The sequence below is a fragment of the Bos taurus genome, chromosome 6, assembly GCF_002263795.3.
Source record: "Bos taurus isolate L1 Dominette 01449 registration number 42190680 breed Hereford chromosome 6, ARS-UCD2.0, whole genome shotgun sequence".
NCBI lineage: Eukaryota > Metazoa > Chordata > Mammalia > Artiodactyla > Bovidae > Bos > Bos taurus.
In genome coordinates this window covers 84225032-84251902 of record NC_037333.1, presented here as the reverse complement: position 1 = coordinate 84251902, position 26871 = coordinate 84225032, and the positions used below count along the sequence as shown (strand labels likewise).

The 26871-nt window shown below is 36.2% G+C and overlaps 1 protein-coding gene across 1 annotated transcript; it reads left to right on the top strand.

Annotated features, from left to right (window-relative positions):
• Window positions 1-172: 172 nt before the first annotated feature.
• Window positions 173-26871, top strand: LOC615303 (UDP-glucuronosyltransferase 2B4). Its single transcript, XM_002688321.7, has 6 exons — window positions 173-928; window positions 1788-1936; window positions 17671-17802; window positions 18276-18363; window positions 22629-22848; window positions 25796-26871. Exons 1-6 carry the CDS (start codon window positions 199-201, stop codon window positions 26070-26072), a joined length of 1596 nt encoding a protein of 531 aa, XP_002688367.1. The 5' UTR covers window positions 173-198; the 3' UTR covers window positions 26073-26871.

Genomic DNA, 26871 nt, shown 5'->3' with positions numbered 1-26871 from the left:
AACAATATTAAACACATTGTATAAACATGAACTATTCTACACTTTACCATTTCACTTGCTTTCCACAACTGCTGACTGCTCATATAAAGTCACTACTAGAGGCACAGGAGTTATAATTTAACATCCTGATCAATTTCTCCTTGGATATAAACATGAACGATGACAAAAGGATGCAGTCATTTTTGAAAAGTTCTGTGTATGAATATGATGTCTATGAAACAGCTCTCATTTCTAATGCTGCTACAGCTGACTTGCTACTTCAACTCTGGAAATTGCGGAAAGGTGCTGGTGTGGCCAGTGGAATATAGTCATTGGATAAATATAAAGACAATTCTCGATGAACTGGTCTCAAGGGGTCATGAGGTGACTGTTATGACATCTTCAGCTTCCATTTTGATTAATACCAGAAAAGAGTTTGGTATCAAATTTGAGAATTTCCCTGTATCTTTAACTAAAGGTGATTTTGAGTATATCTTCAAGGATTTGCTTGAGAAGTGGACATATATGGAAAAAGATTCATTTTTGTCATATTTTTCAGCAGTGCAAAGTTTATTTTGGAAATATTCTGATGTGTCCATGAAGATGTGTAAAGAAGTTGTTTCAAACAAGAAACTTATAACAAAACTACAGGAATCAAGGTTTGATGTCCTTCTTGCAGATGCCATTGGACCCTGTGGTGAACTGCTAGCTGAGATACTTAAAGTACCTTTAGTGTACAGCCTCCGTTTCTCTCCTGGTTTTTCAATTGAAAAATATAGTGGGGGCCTTTCATTTCCACCATCCTATGTACCTGTTATTATGTCAGAATTAAGTGATCAAATGACATTCATGGAGAGGGTAAAAAATATGATATATGTACTTTATTTTGACTTTTGGTTCCAGACATTTAATGAGAAGAAATGGAATCAATTTTACAGTGAAGTACTAGGTAAGTCATGTTTTTAATTGGTAGTGTGAAGTCCTAACTTTCCTAGTGCCTTGGAAAATGAATTTGTATAAAGTCACAAAACTTTGTCTCATAAGTGAAACTACAAAATGAAAATATAAAATTATCTAGTAAATATATAAAAATATTAAACTATAGAATAAGGTATAAACCTGTTGCCCATTACTTGTCCAGACACTCCAGGAAGTCATAAACCACAAATTTGAAGCACTTAGATACTTTCCAAGCAGTTATATATCCATATGACTGAACTTCCTTTTTTAATGTAAAAAAGTCACTAGAAACCTCACAAAATGTCTCAATAAAAGAAGACAGATGGAGTGAAATACACAAATATCTCTAGCACAAGTATCTAGGTAGCATTTAGAATTTGTTTTCTATTTGTATACCTCAGCTTCTGTATTATGTTATGCTGTATTATATAGTGTGACATGATATGAAATGATACAATATGATATTATATGCCACTGTTGTTGTTTAGTCATTAAGTTGGGTCCAACTGTTTGCAACCCCATGGACTGCAGCATGCCAGGCTCCTCCATCCATGGGATTCCCCAAGCAAGAATACTTGAGTGGGTTGCCATTTCGTTCTCCAGGGTATTTTCCCAACCCAGGGGTTGAACCCGTGACTATTCCATTGACAGATGGATTCTTTACCACTGAGCCACCAGGGAAGTCATGTACTATACACATACATGTTTATTTGCTTTACCAGAATACAGACACTTTCAAATATCTTTGACTATATCATTCCAAGCTCCTTTCAAAAAATTAGCTAATGTATTCACATGACAATATTATCATTTCATCTAACTCTTGTTGTTTTTGCTTTTCATTGTAGGAAGACAGACTACATTATCAGAGACAATGGGAAAAGCTGAAATGTGGCTCATTCGAACCTACTGGGATTTTCAATTTCCTCACCCATTACTACCAAATTTTGAATTTGTTGGAGGCCTTCACTGCAAACCTGCCAAACCCCTGCCTAAGGTTACCTATTCCTGTTTATTTTATTTTGTTTACATTGCATTTTTTATAAGAATAATCCTACATTCTTTATTTATAATGTTCAGTTACAATAAGAGAGATGTGGGATGCTAGATAATGTGACTTGCCAATTAGAAACTCATATATTTATTTCTATAGCAACACAAGTATCTAAATTTCAGTATCAATACAGAATAAAGTGGGACAGTGGGAGAATTTGAGAATATGGCAGTAAAAATATGACCTTCATTATTCAGCACATAGTAAAGAATGATATTTAGAAGAATTATAAAATAAAAAGAATAATTTTTAAAATGACTAACATATTCTAGAAGCAAGTGTTAATATGCAGAGAAATGGTGTAGATAGTTTCTGCCACCTGCCACTCTACTGGAAACATAGAATACCAATAAGTAATAAAAATTGTGTGAAAATTGTTATAATAAGGGAAGATGACAATAATAAGGAAACAGCCATCATGAATTATAGAAAGTGTCTCTGAAGCACTGATATTAACATTGAGATCTGAAGGATGTTCGGGAATAAGTAGAAGGCATAGGGCAGGTGTGGAGGAAGACTCAAAAGGAAAGCTGATAGTATGGTAATAACAGTACCAAAGAAGTCCAAATTTAGTTTAAATGTGAAGAGACTGAGTAAAGAGACAGATGATAATGTCAGAGAGGTGAGTTAGAGGCAATTCATGGGGTCGCAAAGAGTCGGACACGACTGAATGACTGAACTGAACTGAACTAACCAAGAAACAACAGACTGGTTCCAGATAGGAAAAGGAGTACATCAAAGCTCTATATTGTCACCCTGCTTATTTAACTTATATGCAGAGTACATCATGAGAAATGCTGGGCTGGATGAAGCACAAGCTGGAATCAAGATTGCTGGGACAAGTATCAATAACCTCAGATATGCAGATGACACCACCCTTATGGCAGAAAGTGAAGAACTAAAGAGCCTCTTGATGAAAGTCAAAGAGGAGAGTGAAAAAGTTGGCTTAAAGTTCAACATTCAGAAAATGAAGATCATGGCATCTGGTCCCATCACTTCATGGCAAATAGATGGGAAAACAGTGGAAACAGTGCCTGACTTTATTTTGGGGGAGCTCCAAAATCACTGCAGATGGTGACTGAAGCCATGAAATTAAAAGATGCTTACTTCTTGGAAGAAAAGTTATGACCAACCTAGACAGCATATTGAAAAGCAGAGACATTACTTTGCCAACAAAGGTCTGTCTAGTCAAGGCTATGGTTTTTCCAGTGGTCATGTATGGATGTGAGAGTTGGACTATAAAGAAAGCTGAGTGCTGAAGAATTGATGCTTTTGAACTATGGTGTTGGAGAAGACTCTTGAGAGTCCCTTGGACAGCAGGGAGATCCAACCAGTCCATCCTGAAGGAAATCAGTCCTGAATATTCTTTGGAAGGACTGATGTTGAAGCTGAAACTCCAATACTTTGGCCACCTGATGCGGAGAGCTGACTCATTGGAAAAGACCCTGCTGCTGGGAAAGATTGAGGGCAGGAGGAGAAGCAGACGGCAGAGGATGAGATGGTTGGATGGCATCACCGACTCAATGGACATGGATTTGAGTGGACTCCGGGAGTTGCTGATGGACAGGGAGGCCTGGCGTGCTGCAGTCCATGGGGTCACAAAGAGTCGGTCATGACTGAGTTGCTGAACTGAACTGAAGCATCTAGTAGGAGCATTAGGAAGAAAACTAAAAGAGTAAAGAGAAGGAGAGAGATGATCACATTACCAAAAAAAATCACACACAGGATTTAGTCACTGAGTTGCCTTATAAAGGGGCAAGAGTGGAAAGGGACACCATTTAGCAGTTTGTTGTGAATTACAGGCAACAATAATGCAAAACTAGACTATGATATTCATAGAGATATGACCACACTAACTCTTATAATAATAGAATCAACTTCATATTGTTGTGGGGGAAAATATTTGTTAGTATAAAACAAATGCCTCTGGCACTTATTCAGTGAGTCAAAAGAAATATTAACTACTGTAATCAATTTCATTTTGTTGCTATTCCATACTGTCAATAACCCAGTGTGTACCAGCCACTTGGATCTAATCTCTAAACTAATGGAAACTGGTTTTCCAATACATCAAGACTATATCAATATAATCTAGGAAAGTCCTAGAAAGTATATATCCCAAGGAGTTGTTTAAAAGTAAAGTTTTTTAATTAAAAAATAAAAGTAATTAAATAATAATGCATTTAAGAAAATTTAAGTTAAAATATAATTTAAAACATTTAATTTAAAAGTTTTTAATGTTAAGAATTTTTTTAAGGTTTGGCTATCAGATAACTAAGATGAAATGCTAAAATTCTTTTCAAAGGATTGCAGCTCTTCACCAGCGCTCTAGCTAATAGAGACCATTCTTCAACAATATAAATGTATGACTTAACAGTTTTTACAGTTAAATTCAGCACTTCCTAGCTTTAACATCAACATTTAAACCAATCTTCATTTGCAGTCCCAGGGTTTTACAATTTACAGATTAAAAAAGATCACTAAGTTTATTAGGACAACTATTTTGTGTCTACACCTACGCTAAAGAAAAGCTCAGTAAAGATCCCTTTAGGAATGTGCATTTCAACATCATAGCTGTCTAAGAGAATGAGCACTGGAAAAATATAAACTGCATGTAGAAGAACCATAAATTCTGCACAGACCCTAAAGAGCAAATAATTTGCATCTCTTGAATCTGGAAACTTCCCATACTTTAAAATTACAAAGAATTCCTTATGAAGGTAAGCAAGAATCTAATCTGTTTTAAATTTATATGATCTCGTTTAACTTGACTTAAGACATAAATAGGAAGAAAGCAATCTGTAGCTAACTACTTTGTGATCTCTTAAGAGTTCCTTTTGTCTTCCCCTTGCTGGTGAAAAAATTAAATTGATATTATTTTTGAAAATAAAACTCAGTCTCTCTGTGAATTGCCAATAATTTGCAACTTTCATAGTATTCAAAGACTGAGATGAGATTAGTGAAGTTCTGTGCTATCTAATCCTAATTTTTTTTAAAGATTTTCCCATTGAAATTTCAGGAATAGTGTTAGTGTTATAGTAGTAGCAGTGATACTGTTATATAGTGATATATAATATATAGATATATAATATATAGATAATGACAGAGTATAGTAGTGATAGTGTTAGTAGGAGGGGAGGGAAGGAGGAGGGGAATAAGAAAAAAGAAAAAGAGAAGAATAGGATAATAATAACTAACTAATAGTAGCTGTTGTTATTAGGTTGAAAACAAGATTTAAATTCAAGTCAATGATTGTGAAGATTTCATTATATAAAGAAACTATTCCATCAAACTCCTAACTTTTCCATTCATTATTAGATTTTCAGAAAATGTCTGTAATTCTTTTTTATAAAGCCCACTTGACTTGATGTATGATCTTTTCATTTTAAATTTATTTAATTTTTAATTGAAGGATAATTGCTTTACAGAATTGTGTTGGTTTCTGCCAAACATCAACGTGAATCAGCCGTAGGTTATACGTATGTTCCTTCTTTCTTGTTTAAAGAATTAAAACATTTGGAAAAATGCATCAAGAATTTTTTAAATGCATACAGCTTTTTATTTCATAGTATACATCCATGAGACCATACAGAGAAAAATAAAGATGTACAGAACAATATTTTGGGCAGTAATTCATAAAATGCAACACTAGATGTAATTTAAATATCCAAAATTAAGCAATAATTAAATAAATTATAGTATACACATCATACCATATCAATCATTTTATCAAACAATACTGAATTACACTAAATCAGCTATAGTATGAGGTTTAGTTGGAAAGTATAGATATGATAAGATCACGGTTTTCTTGTAGGATAAAAATATAAGTTAAAATTGCAACTTTCAAAATATATGTCACAATGTGTATTTAATTATAGGAATGGAATAAAATTCGAATGAAAACACAAGTTTTAGCATAAAGCTCTAAAAGCCCATCCATGTTGTCAAAAATGGCAGGATTTCCTTCTTTCTCATGGATGAAAAACATTTCATTCTGTGTGTGTATATGTGTATTTTGAATACACATCTTTTATGTGTATTTTGAATACACATCTTTTATGTGTATTTTGAATATACATCTTTTATGTGTATTCATTCGTTGACAGATACTTGCTTCTTTCCCTTGGCTACTGTGAATAATGGTATGATAAACTTGGGCTTCCCTGGTAGCTCAGCTGCTAAAGAATCCGCCTGCAATACAGAAGACCTCGGATCAATTCCTGGGTTGGGAAAATCTCCTGGAGAAGGGAATTGATACCCATTCTAGTTTTCTGACCTGGAAAATTCCATGAACTGTACAGTCCAGGGGATGGCAAACAATCAGACATGACTGAGCTGACTTTCACAAACATGGGAGCATATATATCTCTTTGATATCCTGTTTTCATCTTTTCAGAATATGCACCAAAAATTGGAATTACCAGATCATATCAGATCAGTTCAGTCACTCAGTCATGTCTGACTCTTTGCGACCCCATGAATCACAGCACGCCAGGCATCCCTGTCCATCACCAACTCCCGGAGTTCACCCAGACTCAGGTCCATCGAGTAGGTGATGCCATCCAGCCATCTCATCCTCTGTCGTCCCCTATTCCTCCTACTCCCAATCCCTCCCAGCATCAGAGTCTTTTCCAATGAGTCAACTCTTCGCATGAGGTGGCCAAAGTACTGGAGTTTCAGCTTTAGCATCATTCCTTCCAAAGAAATCCCAGGGCTTATCTCCTTCAGAATGGACTGGTTGGATCTCCTTGCAGTCTAAGGGACCTTCAAGAGTCTTCTCCAACACCATAGTTCAGAAGCATCAATTCTTCAGCATTCAGCTTTCTTCACAGTCCAACTCTCATATCCATACATGACTACTGGAAAAACCATAGCCTTGACTAGACGGACCTTTGTTGGCAAAGTAATGTCTCTGCTTTACAATATGCTGTCTAGGTTGGTCATAACTTTTCTTCCAAGGAGTAAGTGTCTGTTAACTTCATGGCTGTAGTGACCATCTGCAGTGATTTTGAAGCCCCCAAAAATAAAGTCTGACACTGTTTCCCCTGTTTCCCCATATACTTCCCATGAAGTGATGGGACCGGATGCCATGATCTTCGTTTTCTGAATGTTGAGCTTTAAGCCATCTTTTTCACTCTCCTCTTTCATTTTCATCAAGAGGCTTTTGAGTTCCTCTTCACTTTCTGCCATAAGGGTGGTGTCATCTGCATAGCTGAGGTTATTGATATTTGTCCCAGCAATCTTGATTCCAGCTTGTGCTTCTTCCAGTCCAGCATTTCTCATGATGTACTCTGCATTTAAGTTAAATAAGCAGGGTGACAATGCACAGCCTTGACGTACTCCTATTCCTATTTGGAACCAGTCTCTTGTTCCATGTCCAGTTCTAACTGTTGCTTCCTGACCTGCATACAGGTTTCTCAAGAGGCACGTCAGGTGGTCTGGTATTCCCATCTCTTTCAGAATTTTCCAGTTTATTGTGATCCACACAGTCAAAGTCTTTCGCATAGTCAATAAAACAGAAATAGATGTTTTTCTGGAACTTTCTTGCTTTTTCAATGATCCAGCGGATGTTGGCAATTTGATCTCTGGTTTCTCTGCCTTTTCTAAAACCAGCTGGAACATTTGGAAGTTCATGGTTCATGTATTGCTCAAGCCTGGCTTGGAGAATTTTGAGCATGACTTTACTAGCGTGTGAGATGAGTGCAATTGTGTGGTAGTTTGAGCATTCTTTCACATTGCCTTTCTTTGGGATTGAAATAAAAACTGACCTTTTCCAGTCCTGTGGCCACTGCTGACTTTTCAAAATTTGATGGCATATTGAGTGCAGCACTTTCACAGCATCATCTTTCAGGATTTGAAATAGCTCAACTGGAATTCCATCACCTCCACTAACTTTGTTTGTAGTGATGCTTTCTGAGGCCCACTTGACCTCACATTCCAGGATGTCTGGCTCTACGTGAGTGATCATACCATCGTGATTATCTTGGTCGTGAAGATCTTTTTTGTACGGTTCTTCTGTGTATTCTTGCCACCTCTTCTTGATATCTTCTGCTTCTGTTAGGTCCATACCATTTCTGTCCTTTATCAAGCCCATCTTTGCATGAAATGTTCCCTTGGTATCTTTAATTTTCTTGAAGAGATCTCTAGTCTTTCTCATTCTGTTGTTTTCCTCTATTTCTTTGCACTGATCACTAATTTCTTTGCATTGATCACTAAGGAAGGCTTTCTTATCTCTTCTTGCTATTCTTTGGAACTCTGCATTCAGATGCTTATATCTTTCCTTTTCTACTTTGCTTTTCACTTCTCTTCTTTTCACAGCTATTTGTAAGGCCTCCCCAGACAGGCATTTTGCTTTTTTGCATTTCTTTTCCATGGGGATGGTCTTGATCCCTGTCTCCTACAATGTCACGAACCTCCGTCCTTTGTTCATCAAGCACTCTATCTATCAGATCTAGTCCCTTAAATCTATTTCTCACTTCCACTGCATAATCACAAGGGATTTGATTTAGGTCATACCTGAATGGTCTAGTGGTTTTCCCTACTTTCTTCAATTTAAGTCTGAATTTGGTAATAAGGAGTTCATGATCTGAGCCACAGTCAGCTCCCAGTCTTGTTTTCCTGACTGTATAGAGCTTCTCCGTCTTTGGCTGCAAAGAATATAATCAATCTGATTTTGGTGTTGACCATCTGGTGATGTCCATGTGTAGAGTCTTCTTTTGTGTTATTGGAAGAGGGTGTTTGCTATGACCAGTGTTTTCTCTTGGCAAAACTCTATTAGCATTTGCCCTGCTGCATTCCATATTCCAAGGCCAAATTTGCCTGTTACTCCAGGTGTTTCTTGACTTCCTACTTTTGCATCCAGTCCAGATCATATAGTAGACCTATTTTTAATTTTTTTTTACAACCTTTCATTTTGTTTTCCATGGTGTCTTAATAAATTTACATTTATACTGACAATGTACAAGCATTCACTTTTTTCCACGTTCTCACCAACGGTTTTCTCCTCGTGGTGGTAAACTTCTAACAGGTATGAGGTGATAGTTCATTGTAGTTTTGATTTGAATTTCCTTGATAATTAGTGATGTTGAGCATCTTTTCATATACCTAATGGCCATTTAGATGTCTTCTTTGGAAAATTGTCTATTTTATTTGTTTCCCCATTATTTAACTAAATTTTTCTTGTTGTGTTTGGGTGAGTTACATATAAATGTAACTCATAGGTATATATATGGTTTCCCTGATGGCTCAGATGGTAAAGAATTTACTTGCAATGCAGGAGATCCTGGTTCGATCCCTGGGTCAGGAAAATCTATATATATCTATATGTATGTGTATATATCTATATATATATATGTAAATCATACAACATAAAAGAAAAATTTAAATAATGGAGAAAAAAAGAAAATAGTTTTCCAAAGAAGACATCTAAATGGCCATTAAGTATGTGAAAAGATGCTCAACATCACTAATTATCAAGGAAATTCAAATCAAAACTACAATGAGCTATCACCTCACACCTGCTAGAAGTTTATATAATATGGGCTTCCCTGGTGGCTCAGATGGTAAAGAGTCTGCCTATAATGTGGGAGACCAGGGTTCAATCCCTGGGTGGGTAAGATCCCATGCAGGAGGACATGGCAACCCACTACAGTATTCTTGCCTGGAAAATCTCCATGGACAGAGGAGCATGGCCAGCTACAGTCCATGGGGTCGCAAAGAATCAAACACAACTAAGCAACTAAGCACAGCACATGTATATAATATATATTTATACATATTATGTATAAATATATATATATATATATATATGATATTAGCCCTTCAATATGTGGTTTGTAAAAATTTTCTTCCATTCTCTATGTATATTTTTATCTGGTCGGTTGTTTCTTTTACGGTGGAGAAGCTTAGAAGTTTCATGTAGTTCTACTTGTTGATTTTTTCTTTTGTCATGATTTTGGTGTCATATCCAAAGAAAATATTTTCAAAACCAATGTCAAGGAGCTTTCTCCCTATGTTTACTTTTAGGAGTGTTATAGTGTTTGGCCTTATTTTAAGTCTGATTCATTTGGAGTTGATTTTTGTGACAGGTGTAATAAAGGGGTCTCATTTCACTTTTTCACATGTATTTATCCAGTTTCCTCATTGAATGCTCTTACCTCCTCTGTTGAATATTAGTTGACTATAAATGCAGGGGTTTTTTAATTAATTAATTTATTTATTTATTGTAATTGGAGACTAATTACTTTACAATATTGTAGTGGGTTTTGCCATACATTGACATGAATCAGCCATGGATGTACATGTGTCCCCCATTCTGAATCCCCCTTCTACCTACCTCCCCATCCCATCCCTCAGGGTTGTCCCAGTGCACAGCTTTGAGTGCCCTGTTTCATGCATCAAACTTGGACTGGTGGTCTATCTCACATATGGTAATATACATGAATCAATGCTATTCTCTCAAATCATCCCACCCTCACCTTCTCCCACAAAGTCTAAAAGTCTGTTCTCTTTTGCTGTGTCATCTGTGTCTCTTTTGCTGTCTCGCACATAGTTACCATCTTTCTAAATTCCATATATATGTGATAATATACTGTACTGGTGTTTTTCTTTCTGACTTACTTCACTCTGTATAATAGGCTCCAGTTTCATCCACCTCATTAGAACTGATTCAAATGCATTCTTTTCAATAGCTGAATAATATTCCATTGTGTATATGTACCACAGCTTTCTTATCCATTCACCTGCTGATGGACATCTAGGTTGCTTCCATGTCCTAGCTATAGTAAACAGTGCTGCGATGAACATTGGGGTACATGTGTCTCTTTCAATTCTCGTTTCTTTGGTGTGTATGCCCAGCAGTGGGATTGCTGGGTCATATGGCAGTTCTATTTCCAGTTTTTTAAAGACTCTCCACACTGTTCTCTATAGTAGCTGTACTAATATGCATTCCCACCAACAGTAAGAGGGTTCCCTTTTCTCCACACCCTCTCCAGCATTTATTGTTTGTAAACTTTCTGATAGCAGCCATTCTGACCAGCATGAGATGGTACCTCACTGTGGTTTTGATTTGCATTTCTCTGATAATGAGTAATGTTGAGCATTTTTTCATGTGTTTGTTAGCCAACTGTATGTCTTCTTTGGAGAAATGTCTCTTTAGTTCTTTGTCCCATTTATTGATTGGGTCATTTCCTTTTCTGGAATTGAGCTGTAGGAGCTACTTGTATATTTTTGAGGTTAATTCTTTGTCAGTTGCTTTATTTGCTATAATTTTCTCCCATTCTGAAGGCTGTCTTTTCACCTTGCTTATAGTTTCCTTTGTTGTGCAAAAGCTTTTAAGTTTAATTAGGTCCCATTTGTTTATTTTTGCTTTTATTTCCATTACTCTGGGACATGGGTCATAGAGGATCCTGCTGTGATTTATGTCAGAGAGTGTTTTGCCTAAGTTTTCCTCTAGGAGTTTTATAGTTTCGAGTCTTATGTTTAGATCTTTAATCCATTTTGAATTTATTTTTGTGTATGGTGTTAGAAAATGTTCTAGTTTCATTCTTTTACAAGTGGTTGACCCGTTTCTGAGCACCACTTGTTAAAGAGATTGTCTTTTCTCCATTGTATATTCTTGCTTCCTTTATCAAAGATATGGTGTCCATAGGTATGTGGATTTATCTCTGGGCTTTCTATTTTGTTCCATTGGTCTATATTTCTGTCTTTGTGCCAGTACCATACTGTCTTGATGACTGTAGCTTTGTAGTATAGTTTGAAATCAGGCAGGTTGATTCCTCCAGTTCCATTCTTCTTTCTCAAGATTGCTTTGGCTATTTGGGGCATACAAATTATGAAATTATTTGTTCTATTTCTGTGAAAAATACTCTTAGTAGCTTTAAAGGGACTGCATTAAATCTATAAACTGCTTTGAGATAGTATACTAATTTTCACTATATTGATTCTTCTGATCCATGAACATGGTATATTTCTCCATCTATTTTTGTCATCTTTGACTTCTTTCACCAGTGTTTTTTAGTCTCCTATATATAGGTCTTTTGTTTCTTTAGATAGATTTATTCCTAAGTATTTTATTCTTTTCATTGCAATGGTGAATGGAATTGTTTCCTTAATTTTCTTTCTGTTCTCTCATTGTTAGTGTATAGGAATGCAAGGGATTTCTGCATATTAATTTTATATCCTGCAACTTTACTATATTCATTAATTAGCTCTAGTAATCTTCTGGTGGAGTCTTTAGGGTTTTCTATGTAGAGGATCATGTCATCTGTAAACAGTGAGAGTTTTACTTCTTTTTCAATCTGGATTCATTTCTTTTTCTTCTCTGATTGCTATGGCTAGGACTTCCAAAACTATGTTGAATAGTAGTGGTGAGACTGGGCACCCTTGTCTTGTTCCTTATTTTAGGGGAAATGCTTTAAATTTTTAACCATTGAGGATAATGTTTGCTGTGTGTTTATAATATATGGTTTTCATTATGTTGAGGCATGTTCCTTCTATGCCTGCTTTTTGGAGTGTTTTTATCATAAATGAATGTTGAATTTTGTCAAGGCTTTCCCTATAAATGCAGGGTTTTAATTCTGGAACCTGTATTCTGTTCCACTGATCTATTTGTCTTTTTTATCCCTGTGCCATATTATTTTAAAAATCATAGTTTTGTACTATTTGAAATTGTGAGGTATGATGCCTTTGGCTTTGGGTAGTGTCAATATTTTTAAAATATTACCTCTTGAGATCATGAACACAAGATAAATTTCAATTTATTTGTGCTTTATTCTATTTCTTTCTACAAAGTCTTATAGTTATCACTATACAGATCTTTCACCTCATTGGTTAAACTTATTTCTAGTTATTTTCTAGTTTTTGATCCAATTGTGAATGGGATAGGTTTTTTTCAGACGTTTCATTATTATTATTAGAAATCCAACTGACATTTTTTCAACCTCACTGTTAATCATGGAAATGCAAATTAAAATATGTTTCAAACATCACATTTAACAAAATTGCTAAAAGCATATAATATTCAGTGGTATTTAAGTACATTGTGCTTGAAGGCTCAGTCATTTTGGTGCATGAACTTAAAGGCCTTGTGGCATATGGGGTCTTAGTTCCCAGATGAGGGATCAAATCCATGTACATTGCATTGGTGGATGGATTCTTAATCACTGGACCTCCAGGGAAGTCCTTATAATGTGAACTCTAATACACCTAATTTCCTTATGCTAATTTTCTATCCCACAACTTTACTGAAGTTGACAATTAGTTCAGATTTTTGGCTGAATCTCTGGGATTTTCTGTATTAAAATATATGTATGTGTATATATATATATATATATATATATATATATATATATATATATATATTATTTGCAAAAGAAATGGTTTTAATTCTTCCTTCCTGACTTGGATGTCTTATTTCTTTGTCTTGCCTAGTTACTCTAGCCAGGACTTCTAATACTATAATATATGTAATGAGTGTGAGAGTGGGCATCCTTGTCTTGTTCCTGATATTAGAGGAAAAGCTTTCAAATTTTCACTATTAAACATGATGCTAACTTTGAGTTTGTTATATATGACTTATGTTGAAATATCTTCCATCCATAGTCACAGTGTTGAGGGTTTTTATCAGGAAAGAATGTTGCATCTTGTCAAATATTATTCTATATCAATTAGCATGGACAAATTATTTTAAATTTCATTTTATTAATGGAATATATTACATTAATTGATTTGGGTACATTGAGCCATCCTTTGCATCCCAGGAATAAATCTCATCTGGTCACCGTATGTAATCCTTTCGATGTGTTCTTGAATTTGACTTGCAGATATTTGGATGAGAATTTTTACATCTATATTCATATCCTTATTGATTTGGTATAAAGGTAATACTGGTCTTGTAGAATGAGTTTCAGAAGTGTTCCTTCTCTTTAATTTTTTGGAAGAGTTTTTGAAGAACTGGCATTAATTTTTTTTTTAATATTTCATCTAATTTGTCAGTGAAGCTATTGAGGTCCTCCTTTGGGAGGGTCTTGAAACTAAGTGAATATCTTTAGCTATTATGGCTGTCAAGATTTTCTAGTTCTTCCTAATTCAGTCTTGATAGACTATGTGTTTCTAGAAATTTATTCATTCTTCTTGGTAATGTAATTTGTTGGTATATAATTCTACACAATAATTTCTTAAGAGCCTATGTAGTTGTAATAACAGCTGCAATGTCTCCACTTTCATTTCTAATTTTATTTATATGAGTTTTTTTCTTTCTTTTGTTAGTCTAGCTAAAGTTTGGTATTTTTGTTTATTTTTTGAAAAGACAGAGAGATCCAAATACTATATGATATCCCTTATATGTGGAATCTTGATGCTTGGGGCTGGTGCACTGGGATGACCCAGAAGGATGGTATGGGGAGGCAGGTGGGAGGGGGGTTCAGGATTGGGAACACGTGTACACCCGTAGCAGATTCATGTTGATGTATGGCAAAACCAATACAATATTGTAAAGTAATTTGCCTCTAATTAAAAATAAATAAATTTAAATTTAAAAAAATTCAAACTTTTAAAAACAGAGAGTAATATTAATACAATGGTTCCAGGATCTGTGGGGTAGGAGAATAGGAGAGATGTCTTTCAAGAGTGCAAACTTGCCTCTCATAGAAAAATAAATCCTGAAGATCTAAGATAGAGAACAGTGAATATAGACAACAATATTAGATTATAATTATCAAATTTGCTAAGAGACTACATCTTAATTAATTATTCCAATCATAGAAATGATAATTATGCAGCATGATAGAGGCACAAAATATCATGAAAATGATGATTCTATTACAATATATAAATGCATCAAATCAATATATTATACACATTAATATGTTTTATGTAAAATGTAAAAAATCTTTTTTGTCTTTAAAGAGAGCATATGAATTTTAAACTATTTCTTGACAGTGAAAGTGAGTACATCTTTATTTTTATAATTTTTTTGTATTTTTAATACTTTTTCACCATGAAGTCATATTATTTTCATAAAGATGTCAAAAAGTGAGAATAAACAGTCCATAGCAGTAATTGATCATTAAATAAAGGAACTTCTCCAATAATATGATAGGGATCCATTTTCCATGGAAAAGATAAGCAGCTTTGGGTAGTAAGAGAATGAGACAAAACAATGAATACAGGTAACAGGACCTGAATACAGGTCCCTGGAAATACACACAATACCTGAATGGACCATGTTAAATCATAGGAAAGTTCAGTAAACTTAATATTGAAACTGATATCAGGATGACATTATACTTTCAAAGAATGTACTACACAATATAGTCAGCAAGGTTAAAGTTTGAAAAAAATCTTATTCTTTTTGTAAAAAATACTTTTTAAAAGAAGTTTAATGACAATAGTTATACTCAGACAATAAATATTTTATGGTGAAAGAGTTGGGTCATTGTTTTCCAGAAAGAAAAGAATAATGAGTTTGAAACAGAAAAGAGAAATTTAAAAAATGAATATATGATTTTGACCAAATATCCTGGAAAATTTTGCCTCTACATTTTTTTTTTTTATAATAAAGTGCACCGAATGATGTGGAATTATTTTAGTGTACAGAGTAATGATTTTTTACTTGGAAAAGTATGAAGGAAAAAGTGACAAAATAATTAGGAAACAATTCTAAGTAAATACAGCTTCTCCAGGAGCTGTGTTTAGTTTGATGTGGACTACTCAAAAAGTGACCACATCTCTGCTGCAGAAAGCCCTGAGGCACTTCTCGCACTGTGGGAAAGGTGCTCACTGGGAAACTCAGTAAGGTGATGATGATGATGGTCCCTCAAAGCTGTTGCACATAGCACATCCTACTATGACATCAATTACACAAAATGAGTTCATGGCAAAGGATGTCATATGTAGACAAAACCAGCGATAAGGTTATTCAAATATGTGAGTACACAAGTACACATCTGGGTTATAAAAGATCTCATAGTATGAAACTGTTGGATTATAAATAGTCCTCATCAGACTGTTTCACAGAAACTTCAAACTACAATACCAGACTCCTCACTGTCACTGATAAGTAATATATAGAGAGAGTCAGGAAAATTGTGACAAAGTTTAAGATAAGGAACAAGGATTATAGAGGTATAGAATGACAGACATAAAATAAATCTAATCATAATTTTTTTTCAGTGCTAATAGCCATGGAAATGAAATATGAATGACTATGCTAAAATAATTCTGCCTGGAAAAAGACAATTTAGTAGAACTATAATAAAAAATAAGAGTGAGAAAAATCCTGGAATGTATCTTTCTTCCAAGAATTTATGTTGGTAATTAACAACATTATAGATGAAGAGTTTGAGTCTAACAGTAGTCTTAGTCTAAACAGCAATTGTTTAACAGTATCTCCTCATCACTGGTGGCTAAGATGGTAAAAAATCCACCTGCAATGCTGGAGACCTGAGTTCAATCCCTGGGTTGGGAATATCCTTTGGAGGAGGGTATGGCAAACCACTCCAGTATTCTGGCCTGGGGAATCCCCATGGACAGAGGAGCCTGGTGGGCTACAGTCCATAGAATTGCAGAGTCAGACACAACTGAAGTGACTAAGCACACCTCATCACTACTGTGTACTGGCTCTATCTCATTTCTCACTTGTACATACACACAAGTGCACAAATACACACAATAGAAATAACTGACCTCATATGACACATCTCCTTCCAAAGGACCTCGAAAATTAGGTCTGGTGAAAAAAAAAAAAAACCAGTTACTTAAAACATTACGGAGTTTCCTCAAAAAATAAATGACCGAATGATCCAGCAATTCCTCTTCTGGGCATATATCCAAAAAGAATTGAAATGAGGATCCCAATGAGATATTTGCACACCATGCGCATGAAAGCACTATCCACTAGAGCCAAAGGACTGAAGCAACTCGTGTCCATCAGCAGATAAATCCATAAACAAAATGTGGTATTCACAAACAATAAAACATTATTCAGCCACTAAAAGGAAATATGACACATGGCACACCATGGGTGAACTTTAAATGAAATAAGACAGTCCAAAAAGTCAAATACTAAATAATTCAACTTATATGAGGTATCTAGACTAAACAAATTTGTAGAAACATAGAGAGGACTGAAGTTTGCCAGAGGCTGGAGAAAGAGGAAAATGGCGTTTCTTAGTGGGATCAGATTTCCAGTCTTTCAAGATGAAGACTTCTGGAGACTGGTTGCACAACATGAATATACTTAACACTACTGAACCATAAGGGATTCCCTGGTAGCTCATCTGATAAAGAATCTGCCTGCAATGAAGGAGACCTGGGTTCAATCCCTGGGTCAGGAAGATCCCCCTGGAGAATGAAATGGCAACCCACTTCAATATTCTTGCCTGGAGAATTCCATGGACAGAGGAACCTGGTGGGATACAGCCCATGGGGTCACAGTCAGACATGACTGAGTGATTAACACTTGACTAACACTTGACTTGACTTGACTGAATCATTTAGGAGTGATTAAGATGGCAAATTTATCTTACGTGTATTTTACTACACTTTTTATAAAGCCACTACTCTTATAATTCTTTGAAAAATTAGATTTCTCTCTTTAGCTGTTTGTAGGCATCCTTTAAGTAATGTTTGCTATGTTGTTGCTCTTTTGTGATGGAGCTAATTATTTTTTATAGGAAATAGAAGAGTTTGTCCAGAGCTCTGGAGAAAATGGTATCGTGGTGTTTACTTTGGGGTCAATGATCACTAACATGACAGAAGAAAGAGCCAATACAATTGCATCAGCCCTTGCCCAGATTCCACAAAAGGTACATATAGTAATTTAAAAGTGTCAACTATTTAATGGGTCTCTTAAATAATGTAAAAGATCTGATTACAAATATATCCTGCAAGAAAAATAAACTATTATGATAGTTCCAACTTATCTCAAAATAAACATGTAGATTATTAGTAATTTGCCACTAATATTTTCACCATAGAATCAAGACCACCTAAAAATTTCTTAGTTAAATTTGTCAAGGAAAATCTTATTTGTCTGTGGCATCATGTGTGAAATCTGATTGCCAGCCATACTTATTTAACATAACAATTAAGTATGTAAAATGTGTGTGTTCCTGTTCAGGCCAATGCATTAGTAGTTTTTACTTAAAATCTCTGATCCTTATTTCCTTATTGTCATACACAAGACATTTATCTAGATATCTTTAAACCTGTACAAAATTCTAATGCTAAAACTGTGAAATTTAAGTTATGGAATAAGGTATTTACTTTACTCTAACAGGTGTTATGGAGATACAGTGGCAAAAAACCAGACACCTTAGGACCCAATACTCGGCTGTATGACTGGATCCCCCAGAATGACCTTCTTGGTGAGACTTGATAGAACAAGTATTGAAAACAAGAATAACAGAGGAGCAGACCGATAGTACTTCAACACAAAACAAATTTATTGAGTATTTATTATTGAAAAACTCAAAAAGAAAAAGTTACTTCCTCATTGTTATTTCCAGCCTTAGGTGAAAAAAAAAAAAAAAGAAAATGAAAAAATTCTCATGTCATTATACACAATACATTTTTTAGGGCCCAAATGAAAAACCTTTATTTTAACTGTAATTGCTTCTGACAGTGAACTTGTAAATAACTTTGTGGACTGTTGTTCTGTCTCTGAACTCTTTCTTTACACTTGTCTGCTCTATTAGGATATTTTAAATGTTACTAAAACATAATATTCTTTGCCATTGCCTTTCTTTGGGATTGGAATGAAAACTGACCTTTTCCAGTCCTGTGGCCACTGCTGACTTTTCCAAATTTGCTGGCATATTGAGTGCAGCACTTTCACAACATCATCTTTCAGGATTTGAAATAGCTCAACTGGAATTCCATCACCTCCACTAGCTTTCTTCGTAGTGATGCTTTTTAAGGCCCACTTGACTTCACATTCCAGGATGTCTGGTTCTAGGTCAGTGATCACACCATTGTGATTATCTGGGTCATGAAGCTCTTTTTTGTACAGTTCTTCTGTGTATTCTTGCCATCTCTTCTTAATATCTTCTGCTTCTGTTAGGTCCATACCATTTCTGACCTTTATTGAGCCCATCTTTGTATTAAATGCTCCCTTGGTATCTCTAATTTTCTTGAAGAGATCCCTAGTCTTTCCCATTCTGTTGTTTTCCTCATTTCTTTGCATTGATCGCTGAGGATGGCTTTCTTATCTCTCCTGGCTATTCTTTGGAACTTACATTCAGATGCTTATATCTTTCCTTTTCTCCTTTGCTTTTCACTTCTCTTCTTTTCACAGCTATTTGTAAGGCCACCTCAGACAGCCATTTTGCTATTTTGCTTACTTTTCCATGGGGATGGTCTTGATCCCTGTCTCCTGTACAATGTCACAAACCTTCATCCATAGTTCATCAGGCACTCTATCAGATCTAGTCCCTTAAATCTATTTCTCACTTCCACTGCATAATCACAAGGGATTTGATTTAGGTCATACCTGAATGGTCTAGTGGTTTTCCCTACTTTCTTCAATTTAAGTCTGAATTTGGCAATAAGGAGTTCATGATCTGAGCCACAGTCAGCTCCCACTCTTGTTTTTCCTGACTGTATAGAGCTTCTCCATCTTTGGCTGCAAAGAATATAATCAATCTGATTTCGATGTTGACCATCTGGTGATGTCCATGTGTAGAGTCTTCTCTTGTGTTGTTGGAAGAGGGTGTGTGCTATGACCAGTGCATTCTCTTGGCAGAAATCTATTAGCCTTTGCCCTGCTTCATTCTGTACTCCAAAGCCAAATTTGCCTGTTACTCCAGGTGTTTCTTGACTTGCTACTTTTACATTCCAGTCCCCTATAATGAAAAGGACACCTTTTGGGGTGTTAGTTCTAAAAGGTCTTGTAGGTCTTCATAGAACCGTTCAACTTCAGCTTCTTCAGTGTTACTGGTTGGGGCATAGACTTGGATTACTGTGATATTGAATGGTTTGCCTTGGAAATGAACAGAGACCATTCTGTCATTTTTGAGATTGCATCAAAGTACTGCATTTTGGACTCTTTTGTTGACCATGATGGCTACTCCATTTCTTCTAAGGGATTCTTGCCCACAGTAGTAGATATAATGGTCATCTGAGTTAAATTCACCCATTCCAGTCCATTTTAGTTCGCTGATTCCTAGAATGTCGACGTTCACTCTTGCCATCTCCTGTTTAACCACTTCCAATTTGCCTTGATTCATGGACCTGACATTCCAGGTTCCTCTGCAATATTGCTCTTTATAGCATCAGACCTTGCTTCTATCACCAGTCACATCCACAACTGGGTATTGTTTTTGCTTTGGCTCCATCCCTTCATTCTTTCTGGAGTTATTTCTCTACTGATCTCCAGTAGCATATTGGGCACCTACCGACCTGGGGAGTTCCCCTTTCAGTATCCTATCATTTTGCCTTTTCATACCATTCATGGGGTTCCCAAGGCAAGAATACTGAAGTGGTTTGCCATTCCCTTTTCCAGTGGACCACATTCTGTCAGACCTCTCCACCATGACCCTCCCGTCTTGGGTGGCCCCACACAGAATGGCTTAATTTCATTGAGTTAGACAAGGCTGTTGTCTGTGTGATCAGATTGGCTAGTTTTCTGTGATTATGGTTTCAGTGTGTCTGCCCTCTGAAGCCCTCTCACAACACCTACCATCTCACATGCTAGTAAAGTAATGCTTAAAATTCTCCAAGCCAGGCTTCAGCAATACGTGAACCGTGAACTTCCTGATGTTCAAGCTGGTTTTAGAAAAGGCAGAGGAACAAGAGATCAAATTGCCAACATCCGCTGGATCATGGAAAAAGCAAGAGAGTTCCATAAAAAAACATCTATTTCTTCTTTATTGACTATACCAAAGCCTTTGACTGTGTGGATCACAATAAACTGTGGAAAATTCTGAAAGAGATGGGAATACCAGACCAACTGACCTGCCTCTTGAGAAACCTATATGCAGGTCAGGAAGCAACAGTTAGAACTGGACATGGAACAACAGACTGGTTCCAAATAGGAAAAGGCATACGTCAAGGCTGTATATTGTCACCCTGCTTATTTAACTTATATGCAGAGTACATCATGAGAAATGCTGGGCTGGAAGAAGCACAAGCTGGAAACAAGATTGCTGGGAGAAATATCAATAACCTCAGATATGCAGATGACACCACCCTTATGGCAGAAAGTGAAGAAGGACTAAAAAGCCTCTTGATGAAAGTGAAAGAGGAGAGTGAAAAAGTTGTCTTAAAGCTCAACATGCAGAAAATGAGATCATGGCATCTGGTCCCATCACTTCATGGGAAATAGATGGGGAAACAGTGGAAACAGTGTCAGACTATTTTTTTGGGCTCCGAAAGCACTGCAGATGGTGATTGCAGCCATGAAATTAAAAGATGCTTACTCCTTGGAAGGAAAGTTATGACCAACCTAGATAACACATCGAAAAGCAGAGATATTACTTTGTCAACAACAGTCCGTCTAGTCAAGGCTATGGTTTTTCCAGTGGTCATGTATGGATATGAGAGTTGGACTGTGAAGAAAGCTGAGCCCCAAAGAATTGATGCTTTTGAACTGTGGTGTTGGAGAAGACTCTTGAGCATCCCTTGGACTGCAAGGAGATCCAACCAGTCCATCCTAAAGGAGATCAGTCCTGGGTGTTCGTTGGAAGGACTGATGCTGAAGCTGAAACTCCAATACCTTGGTCACCTCATGCGAAGAGTTGACTCATTGGAAAAGACTCTGATGTTGGGAGGGATTGGGGGCAGGAGGAGAAGGGAACGACAGAGGATAAGATGGCTGGATGACATCACCAACTCGATGGACGAGTTTGAGTGAACTCCGGGAGTTGGTGATGGACAGGGAGGTCTGGCGTGCTGTGATTCATGGGGTCACAGAGTTGGACACAATTGAGGGACTGAATTGAACTGAAAACATAACAGTTCATCTTTTATTACCAGTAGTTCTCTTATATATAATCTTGTTTTATAGTAGAGTCTTTTTGGTTACCTATTTTAAATATAGAAGTGTGTACCTGTCAATCCAAAACCCCGTCTGGCCCTCCCCACCCCATCCCTGATAAGAATGAATTCATTCTCTAAATCTGTGAGTCTGTTCCTATTAAACAAATAACTTAATTTTTATCACAATATTTTTCTTGAAAAATTACACATTTTATGATAAAATACAGATTTTCCTTCCTTGGATTCCAGTACCACTAGTATTACCCTTCCTTTGCACTTGACACCCTTTCTATCAAACTAAATGTCTTCAGAATTTCTTTATAGACTATATTTCTGACATGCCCTCCCTGTTTGTTTGTTTTGATGTGATTGATGTTGATGTGGTTTCTTTTACCCAGAATGTTCTTTCAATTTGTTTACCTGCCAATCTTGAATTTATGAAGTTCAAGTGACAAAGCTCTTCTTTTAAGAAGCCTTCACTTAACCTCTCCAGCAGAATTAGTGGATTCTTGCTAAGAGTTCCGATAGCAATTTAAATGAAGTTTCCTGTGTATAATCATCTATCTAAAATACACTGTTTCTTTCAGTGCCTTCTAGTACTCATTTTATTTCTAAGACTCAATTAATAATTTTACTAAAATTCATTCAATCCTAGGTCATCCAAAAACCAAAGCCTTTTTAACTCATGGTGGAACCAATGGCATTTACGAGGCCATCTACCATGGGATCCCTATGGTGGGCATTCCTTTGTTTGCTGATCAACCTGATAACATCGCTCATATGAAGGCCAAGGGAGCAGCTGTCAGTTTGGACTTGGAAACAATGTCAACAAGAGATTTGCTTAATGCATTGAATGAAGTCATTAATAATCCTTCGTGAGTATATATATATATGTATATGTACATGTGTATACATATTACTATATACTATTTCTAGAGGTGTTCTCTTGGGAAGACATGGGAGGCAGGAAGGGGTTGTCACATAAAAACAGAGGAGTAAGACTTGCTCAATGTTTTGAAAACAGTCAACAATAGCCTATTGTGTCACCTTAAGTTTTTTCCATGGTTGTAGGGAAAAGGTTTGTCAAAGGCTCAAGGATGGTGGATAAATTTTGAAAGAACTTATTAGATTGTGAAGAATCCCTCAAAGGTAACAAGGATGAAGAGGAAGAATTGAGAACAAAGCTAAAGTAGGGAACCATGAATGCTATGAGGACTCATCTGCATACTTTCTTTCAGCATGTAAAATCCACAAATGTTTTAAATTCTTCTAAGACGGTTTAATTTTAGTAAATCACAGTGACATAATTCGTCTCAAATTCCCATTACATTAGGACTTTCCAGGTAGCTCAGAAAATAAAGAATCTGCTTGCAATGCAAGGTTTATATGAGACCTGGGTTCAATCCCTGAGTCAGGAAGATCCCCTGAAGAAGTAAATAGCAGCCCACTCCAATATTCTTGCCTGGAGAATTCCATGGACAGAGGAGCCTGGTGGGCTACAGTTGGTGGGGTCACACAGAGTCAGACATGACTGAACAACTAACACTTGCACTTTGCACTTCTGTATAGTCTTTCCCTATTGTATTACAAAAATATTTCTGAATCCCTGCCCTCTTCTCAAAAATACAGTGTTTCCACTGTGCTTTTTTACAGAACAGGCCTTCAATCTTTCCCAGCATCAGGGTCTTTAATGAGTCTGCCCTTCACATCAGGTGATCAAAGTATTGAAGCTTCAACTTCAGCATCAGTCCTTCCAGTGAATATTCAGGGTTGATGTCCTTTAAGATTGGCTGGCTTGATCTCCTTGCAGTCCAAGGGACTCTCAAGAGTCTCCTCAAGCACCACAATTCAAAAACATAAATTTTTTTGGCCTTCAGTCTTCTTTATGGTCCAACTCTCACATTTGTACATGACTACTGGGAAAACCATAGCTTTGACTACACAGACCTTTGTTGGCAAAGTGATATCTCTGCTTTTTAAAATGCTGTCTAAGTTTGTCATAGCTTCTCTTCCAAGGAGCAAACATCTTTTAATTCTGTGGTTGCAGTCACCATCCACAGTGAATTTGGAGCCCAAGGAAATAAAATCTGCTTTTTTAAAGTCACTGCTTTCAATTTCTCCCCTTCTATTTGACTTGAAGTGATGGATCTTAGTTTCTTGAATGCTGAGTTTTAAATCAGATTTTTCATTCTCTTTTACCCTCATCAAGAGGCTCTTTAGTTCCTCTTCTCTTTCTGCCCTTAGAGTGGTAACCTCATCTGCATATATGAAGTTGTTGATGTTTCTCCTGACAATCTTGATTCCAGCTTGTGATTCATCTAGTCTGTTAATTCACGTGATGTTCTCAGCATAGAAGTTAAGAAAGCAGGGTGACAATATAGAGCCTTGAGATACTCCTTTCCCAATTTTGAAGTAGTCCATTTTTCCATGTCTGGTTCTAACTATTTCTTCTTGACCTGCATACAGGTTTCTTAGGAGATAGGTAAGGTAGTCTGGTACTCCCATCTCTTTAAGAATTTTGCATATTTTCTTGTGATCCACACAGTCAAAGGCTTTAGCGTAGTCAATTAAGTAGAACTAGATGTTTTGGTGGAATTCACTTGCTTTCTCCATGATCAAGCAAATGTTGGCAATTTGATCTCTGTTTCCTCTATCTTTTCTAAACCCAGATTGTACATCTTGAAGTTTTGGTTCACATTGCTGAAGTCCAGCTTGAAAGATTTTGGTTATAACCTTGCTAATATATGAAATAAGCACACCTGTATGGTAGCTTGAACATTCTTTGGCATTGCTCTTCTTTGGAATTGGAAAGAAAACTGACTTTTTCTGTCCTGTGGCCACTGCTGAGTTTCCAAAATCTGTTGACATATTGAGTGCAGCACTTTAACAGCATCATCTTTTAGGATTTGAAATAGTTCAGCTGAAATTCTATTACCTCCACTAACTTTGTTCATAGTAATGCTTCCTAAGGCCCATTTGATTTCACACTCCAGGCTCCCTATAGCCTTTCCCTTATTCAGGGGATCTTCTCAACCCAGGGATCGAATCCAGGTCTCCCACTTTGCAGGCAGATTCTTTACCAGCTGAGCCACATGGGAAGCCCAAGAATACTGGAGTGGGTAGAATACTGGAGTGGGTAGCCTATCCTTTCTCCAGAGGATCTTCTTGACCCAGGAATCGAACCAGGGCAGACTCTTTACCAACTGAGCTATGAGGGAAGCCCAAGAATACCCCTAAGAATAAATGTATTATTCCTCCAGATAATCAGAAAAGATGCTATTCCTAACATTCCATTTGACAATGAAAAAAGCAGGCAATCAGAATTAAGATTCAAACCAAGGCACTTCACGTCCACACTTCTAAATATTACTCCACTAATATGATGTCAACATTAACTCCTGACCAGCACTGCCTGGACATGTCCCTGAATCTCATCATGGATAGGTCTCCTATTTCTGGATTATAATAGTATTTTAAAATCTATCCACCAGAATCTATTACCAACTCCTTCCTGGATAGCTTGAACTTTGAACACTCAAAATACGTATTTCCTTTCTCTCTTCTGGCCTTTGGGATTTAATTCATTCATTCTTTAAATTACAAATGCTTCTCTTTCCAATTTTCTCTTTTTTCATAGCTTGAAATCCTATGCATTTAATAAATTGTATTACATAAGCTGTGATGTCTAATCAACTCTGAGGGAAATAATCTGTATTTCTTCCACTCTATGAAGCATTCAATTTTACCATCTGTATGAAACTGTTACATACTTATCTTTTCTAGTTCATTCTATAAACTGATGTCTATTTGATTTTTCCTCAGATATAAAAAGAATGTGATGTGGTTATCAAGCATTCAACGTGATCAGCCTATGAAGCCCCTTGACCGAGCAGTCTTCTGGATTGAGTTTGTCATGCGCCACAAAGGAGCTAAGCACCTTCGGCCAGCTGCCCACGATCTCACCTGGTACCAGTACCACTCTCTGGATGTGATTGGGTTCCTGCTAGCATGTGTGGCAACTGCTGCGTTTGTCATCACAAAATGTTACCTATTTTGTTACCGAAAGTTTCTTAAAACAGGAAAGAAGAAGAGGGAGTAGCTGGATGTGAGGCCTGAAGCAAATATGCCCCATAGCTGGAACTCTTCTAGCTAATTCCAACAGGAAGGAGTTAAGGCTCCCATCCTCCTGTGACAAAATGGCTAGTCACAGTTTAGCACCTTAGATCAAAATTAGTTTTTAAGGGATTTTCTATGCTTAAGAGTAGAAATGTGTCATGTTAAATAAAAATAAAACTATATGACTATATATTGAAATTCATATTTTTATTTTATTCATTTTGATTTTAATTCAAATGTTATACAAAAAATTATTGAATATAACAATGTTTCACATATTGTGCACAGCAACAAGTTTATTCCTAGTATCCATGTTATTTTGTAGATATCCAGAATATTTTAATTTCATTTTGATGCAGAATTTTATAGTTTTATCTTGCTACAGAAACTGTACAATAATCAGAATTGTGTTGATTCACCTTTTTGTTTCATTTGTGAGACCAATAACACTTCTTCTTCTTGCTTTTTAACTGTGCATCCAGCTTCACCATTACTTCTTACCTAAAGCCATGATGTAACATTTGTCTTCATCCAGTTTAACTCATTTCCCAGTGGAATGTTTGTGGAATTATAAATATAGCCTCTGCTACCTGCTTCCTATTTAAAAAAAAAAAAAACAACTGAGATATTTGGGATAATCTTTGATATTTTGACTTAATTATTTTTTCCTCATCACCTTTAAAAATAATCACCTTATCTCTTTCGCATCGATATTCAGCCTTCAATAATGGATGTAGGTCTCAACTGTATATTAAGATAATATAATAAATGGTCTTATTGAA

What these genes read in the sequence shown, in the direction of transcription:
- LOC615303 (XM_002688321.7), top strand. Translation starts at nt 199, where the DNA reads ATGAATATGATGTCTATGAAACAGCTCTCATTTCTAATGCTGCTACAG. An exon ending in CTGCCAAACCCCTGCCTAAG is followed by an intron (nt 1,937 to 17,670) that starts GTTACCTATTCC and finishes TATTTTTTATAG; the next exon opens with GAAATAGAAGAGTTTGTCCA. An exon ending in GAAGTCATTAATAATCCTTC is followed by an intron (nt 22,849 to 25,795) that starts GTGAGTATATAT and finishes ATTTTTCCTCAG; the next exon opens with ATATAAAAAGAATGTGATGT.